The 1,060-nt window shown below is 35.6% G+C and overlaps 1 protein-coding gene across 1 annotated transcript in view; it reads left to right on the top strand.

Moving 5' to 3' along the window:
• The window catches only part of LOC108625512 (uncharacterized), a 5,494-nt gene extending 4,434 nt beyond the window's left edge, over positions 1-1,060 (top strand). The window contains exon 7 of the mRNA XM_026814021.1: positions 136-1,060. Within this exon, the coding sequence (XP_026669822.1) occupies positions 136-561 (426 nt within the window). The 3' untranslated portion in view covers positions 562-1,060. The remainder of the gene's footprint in view (positions 1-135) is intronic.

Consider the following 1,060-nt stretch of genomic DNA (forward strand, 5'->3'; position numbering starts at 1 on the left):
TTATTTATTTATTTATTATTTTTATTTATTTTATTAATTATTTTTAATTGATACACTTCCTCATGATTATTAAACTTAAATCAGATTCTTAAGTTGCAGGAAACAAGCATTGTTCAAACATTAGCTACATTTTAATTTCAGGATTGGTGGAACTCGATAAGCTTCAGTTCTTATTATCGCACCTGGAACGTCGTGGTCCACGACTGGCTGTACACGTACATCTACAAGGACATGTACGAGATCGTGACGCCGAAGAACAAGCTACTGTCTACCTACGCGGTGTTCGCGATCTCCGCGATCATGCACGAATACATCATTTGCTGTAGCAGCCGTTTCTTTTACCCATTGGTGTTGGTTCTATTCGGTTGCATCGGCCTCATGGTGCATTTGGAGTTCATGTTGAAAGTCAAGAGCAACCTGTTCCTCTTGTTCAGTTTAGGCGTGGGCACCGGCATATGCGTTAGCTTGTACTGCATGGAGTACTTCGCCAGAATCAATTGTCCCCAGACTCTCGACGATTTTTGGGACTTTTTCATACCGAGAACCTACATGTGCTGGTAAAGATTCATGTACAATTTTGTTATAATTATTATAACAACTGTTACCATGAATTAAGTGACGGTTGTGTAGATCGCAAGTCTGGTAACTCGAAATTTGCTCAAAAACTTTCTTGATGCATGAACTCCCGATGGAATTGATTTCTGTTTTACAAAAACTACATAAATAAAATGTATAGAGTAGGAAGGTGCAGTATTTCATGATCAAGGAAGATTAATTAAAAGATACTCATAGATGTACGGAGCGAATGAAAGTTTAATTCATCACATTGTAGAAAGATAAGGAATAATTTTTTTATATTATATGAGTTAGTATATAAATACATATGTAATAAGGAAATAAACGGTTATTATTTTTTCTCTTATATTATCTTCACTCTTCTATTATTTTTCTTTTGTTCTCGTCCGTCAACAGCTTATTAAAGTAGTGGAGGAAACGTGGATAACGATTTTCCAAAAAGACATGTTCTTTATTATCAAGACTTACATACGCGTGTCGAGAA

Source organism: Ceratina calcarata, unplaced genomic scaffold (genome assembly GCF_001652005.2).
Source record: "Ceratina calcarata isolate Rehan_Ccalc_2016 unplaced genomic scaffold, ASM165200v1 scaffold363.2, whole genome shotgun sequence".
NCBI classification, from domain to species: Eukaryota; Metazoa; Arthropoda; class Insecta; order Hymenoptera; family Apidae; genus Ceratina; species Ceratina calcarata.